The sequence below is a fragment of the Otolemur garnettii genome, unplaced genomic scaffold (genome assembly GCF_000181295.1).
Source record: "Otolemur garnettii isolate 467f Iridium unplaced genomic scaffold, OtoGar3 scaffold00009, whole genome shotgun sequence".
In the NCBI taxonomy this organism is placed as follows: Eukaryota; Metazoa; Chordata; class Mammalia; order Primates; family Galagidae; genus Otolemur; species Otolemur garnettii.
Window position 1 is genome coordinate 7,268,409 of NW_003852404.1, and position 4,094 is coordinate 7,272,502.

The window sequence follows — 4,094 nt, forward strand, 5'->3', positions numbered from 1 at the left end:
CCCGCCACAATGCCCGGCTATTTTTTGGTTGCAGCCAATTATTGTTTGGCGGGCCTGGCTGGATTCGAACCCGCCACCTTAGGTGTATGTGGCTGGCGCCTTAGCTGCTTGAGCCACAGGCGCCAAGCCCAAGATCAAGTCTTAACTTTACAGATCTCATGCTATCAAATTTTATTTTCTACAGAGGAATCTAAGTCTCAATGTCAAGACCATAAAAGACAACATACAAAAAGAACACCAAGGAGATGAGTTACTAATTTATTCCACAAAAATCCATCAGTCTTACTATATGCAATGCTTAGTCGTGGGTGGTTTTGTAAAAAAAAAAAAAAATTCTAGAAATGGGGTCTCTCTATGTTGCCCAGGCTGGTCTTAAGCTCTTGGCCACAAGTGATCCTCCTACCTTGACCTCCTAATGTTAGGATTGCAGGTGTGAGCCCCTGCTCTGCCTGTAGGTGGCTTTGAAGAGGGATGTGCCCACACCCTCAGGGGGACTGAGCCCTCCTCTTCCCCCTCCTTCTCCTCCTCTTCCTGGAAAGTTTCCATGGAAGAAGCTCAGAACCAAGTAGGATCACGCAAGATTTTATACACCAAGTATATGCAGGGGGTCGGGGGAAGAGGGACATGTAACATTAGCCTTCAACACAGCCTGGGAGCACTTTTGAGTCTGTCACAGGCAATTCAGCCATGACAAGCGAGTAAATGAGCGGGTGAATGCTGGCAACGGTATCTTGACCTCATGCACAACGTGATTAAAAACACTTTATTGCAGCTTCTCAGAACAGAACTGAGTTTACAACGCTTGGACTATCTTGGTAGCCTAAGAAGGGACTCCAGGGACTGGGGCAGAAGAGAAGGAAGCATACGCTGCTGGGAGGGTGGCTGCCTTGGGGAGCCGGAATATCCCTAAGAGCCTTTGCTGTGCCATACTGCAGAGGACCAGCAACCTCTGGCCAGGAGGCTTCCAGGGGGCAGGACGCCAGGGGCGCTGGCTCAGGGCACCATGTTCCACCACTTGAAGGAGAAGGGCTTCCGGCGCACATTGGTGCCACAGTGCACCTCCCCGTGCTGCATGTGGTAGGGAGTGAAGTCATCAATGAAGGTGCAGTGGAGGCCCAGTGGCTCCAGCAGGGATCGCACCTTCTTCTCCAGGCAGCAGTGGCCATTGATGATGGGCCCGAAGGGCTTGGGGATGCCCAGGTGGTTCCCCAGCACCAGCATATTCACCTGCAGAGGAGCGAGGTGAGAGGTCAGAGGCTCAATGTGAGCATCCCCTCCCCTCTCTGACTTTCAGAAATAATAGCCCCACTTAACAGATGAGAAAACTGAGGCTCAGCTAGGTAAAAGGGGTTTCCTAGGACCATCCAGCTATTTTAGGACTTACCCTCAAGTCTGTTACCCTCCAGGGTCCATGCCATTAATACTACACTCCCCTCCTCACCTGCCACCTTCTTGTGAACTCTTTCTATTGCTCAAGGCTCAGCTCAAATCTTAGCTCCTCTGTGAAGCTGCTTGTGACGCCCCGAATTTTAGCAGTTACTTCTCTTCTATCCTCTCCTAACTCCTATCGCCATGCCTGGGACACAGTAGACACTTAAGAAATACCTATTGAGTGGATGAATAAATGAACTTCTCTGTTGCTGCACCTTCCCTCCACGATGATTTATGTAAATAAGACCCTGTTTCCTCCATTCTATTGGGAGGTGAACCGGTGAGGTACAAAGATGAGGATTGGAGTGTAGGCTAACGTGAGTTTGAATCCCAGCTCTACTACTCAATAGCTGTGTGACCTTAAGCAAGTCACTTTACCTCTCTGATCCACATCAGCAAAATGAGCCCACATATGTGTTTCTATGGCCAGGACTAGATAAGAATGCATACACTCAGCACTGTGCTGGCACATAGTAGGGGCTCAGCACTGTTCTCCATGGATCACAGGTCCTTGAGGTGGCAGCTCACGCTCTTTTATTATTATTCAGATAAAGCCTGTGCTGAGTGCCTGGCACTGTTAACATCTCTGCCTGTTCTAAACCTCCCCCAGCTCCCACTGCTGGCTCCTGGGAGAGAATCTTGTCTCGTGCTCCGGCTCCCTCCTGGGACAGGGACAGTAAAAACATAGAGTCAGCCCTTAGCTCTGCTGATGAGGAGACACCTCTTCTCCTCAGCAACCGTGTAGGCTTTTGTGCCTGTGCTGGGAAGCCTGGCTTAGCTCAGCCACAGAGGAAATGCTTGGGCCCAAGGAATTTTATTCAAGAGGTAAAGGGGGAGGTGCTCCCCCACTCCATCTTCTTTTGGCCAAGGAACTCTTTACTCTAAACTAAATCTTTTGTAGAAACTTGCTACATAAAACAGACAAAATCTGAACCAGAGGCACTGCCTTTGGAACCCCAGGGCCCTGGGGAAAATCCAGTCTGAAAACCACCATGTTAGGGATTGCTGGGTTTTCCCTGGACTGTGGCCTCCAGCCCCAGAAGGAGTGGATGGCTAAGGGGCCCCAGTGGAACTGAGTGAAGAGTCTGCCTGGCCCTTGGGTGCTCTTTGAAGAGAGGGAGTTACAGGGCAGAGGGACGGTAAACATACAGGAATTGACATCAAAGTACCACTAGGCGGTCACAGTTAGAAGTCCAGCACAGAGTGGCACCTGTGCTCAGTAGGTAGGACGCCGGCCCCATATACCGAGGGTGGCAGGTTTGAACCTGGCCCTGGCCAAACTGCAACAAAAAATAGGTGTTTTGGCAGCACCTATAGTCCCACTACTGGGGAGGCTGAGGCAAGAGAATCGCCTAAGCCTAGGAGTTGGAGGTTGCTGTGAGCTGTGATGCCACAGCACTCTACTAAGGGCGATAAAGTGAGACTCTGTCTGTAAAAAAAGTCCAGGACAAAGGTGGTATCCCCCCAGGAGTTAACCCTTCAGAAGACTGAATCCCACTGAGCCCAGGCAGTGCTGGCCTCAGCCCCTCAGAGAGGCCTTCCTGGTCCCCCCAGTCTAAGGTGGTGTCCCCACAGGCATCCCCTTGCTTGACACAACCCCCACCCTCATCCCCTCCCCCCGCAGGGAAGCTTCTGGTTAGTTAGCAGTGCTGTGTGGTGGTTAGAGCCCTGTCCTGCAGGTACAGTCCTGGCTCCGACGCCAGACTTTGAATCCTGACTATTGCCACCTGTGTGTCCTTGTGCCAGAGACCTCATCTCTGTCTCTGACTCTGGTGTGTGCTAGAGACCTCATCTCTGTCTCTGACTCTGGTGTCGTTGGGAGATGGCAGAGGTGCTCTGTAGGCGGCGTAGAGTCATTGAAGCCCCCTGGGCCACCCCCAGATCCCCATCGGCCCCTCAGACAGGGATTTTAAGGCTATTCACAAAGGTGAGCCCATGGCTGCCTCCTCACCATGTTTGGGAAAAAAGCTGAAGCCTTGCGGGCCTCTCTGACATTGCCCTGGAGCCTGAAGAGCTGCGGGATGTCCACGATGTCACGCTCTGTCAGCCCCAGCTCCCGCTTCAGCACCTCGCGGTTCCAGCTGAGGCAGCTCTGGGCAGAAAGGAAAGAGGCAGTCGGTGAAGGCCCAGTGCAGGGCTGAGGCCCCTGGCCAGGGGAAGGACCCAGAACAGAGGTCACAAAGCAGTGAGGGTGTTCGCCAGCATGCGACTCATGGAGGGCTCCTGACTTGTGCCCCTGATCCCAGGGAAGGTGGTGGGCAGGGGTGTCAGGGCTGCCGGGGACGTGGCCTCTCCTGGCCAGTACCTCCACGTATGCGTTATGGTCTCTCAATATCTTGTTTGACAGGATGTTCTTTATCTTCTGCTGTTTTCTTTCTGTCATGGAGAAAAGGGGACAGGGGAAGGCAAATGACTTCAGAGGTTGAGTTCCCTCTTCTCAGCAGGTGTTGGGGTTCAGTGTCCCCATCTGTAAAACGGGGGCAGTAATCCTTCCTAAACTACAGGTTTGTTGTGAGCATCTGTGAGGCAAATACCTTGAATAAAATATTTTATCGGTGCAAGTTCTCATTAAAAATGTTCTCCCTGGCTCGGCGCCTGTGGCTCAAGCAGCTAAGACGCCAGCCACATACACCTAAGGTGGCGGGTTTGAATCCCCAGCCCAG

General features: G+C 52.2%; 1 protein-coding gene across 1 annotated transcript in view; it reads right to left on the minus strand.

Annotated features, from left to right (window-relative positions):
• Positions 1–775: 775 nt before the first annotated feature.
• Positions 776–4,094, minus strand: part of PADI4 (peptidyl arginine deiminase 4) — a 35,313-nt gene continuing 31,994 nt past the window's right edge. The window contains exons 14-16 of the mRNA XM_003783859.2: positions 3,737–3,807; positions 3,383–3,523; positions 776–1,227 (exon numbers count right to left, since the gene is read on the minus strand). Coding sequence (XP_003783907.1) covers positions 994–1,227; positions 3,383–3,523; positions 3,737–3,807 — 446 coding nt within the window. The 3' untranslated portion in view covers positions 776–993. The remainder of the gene's footprint in view (positions 1,228–3,382; positions 3,524–3,736; positions 3,808–4,094) is intronic.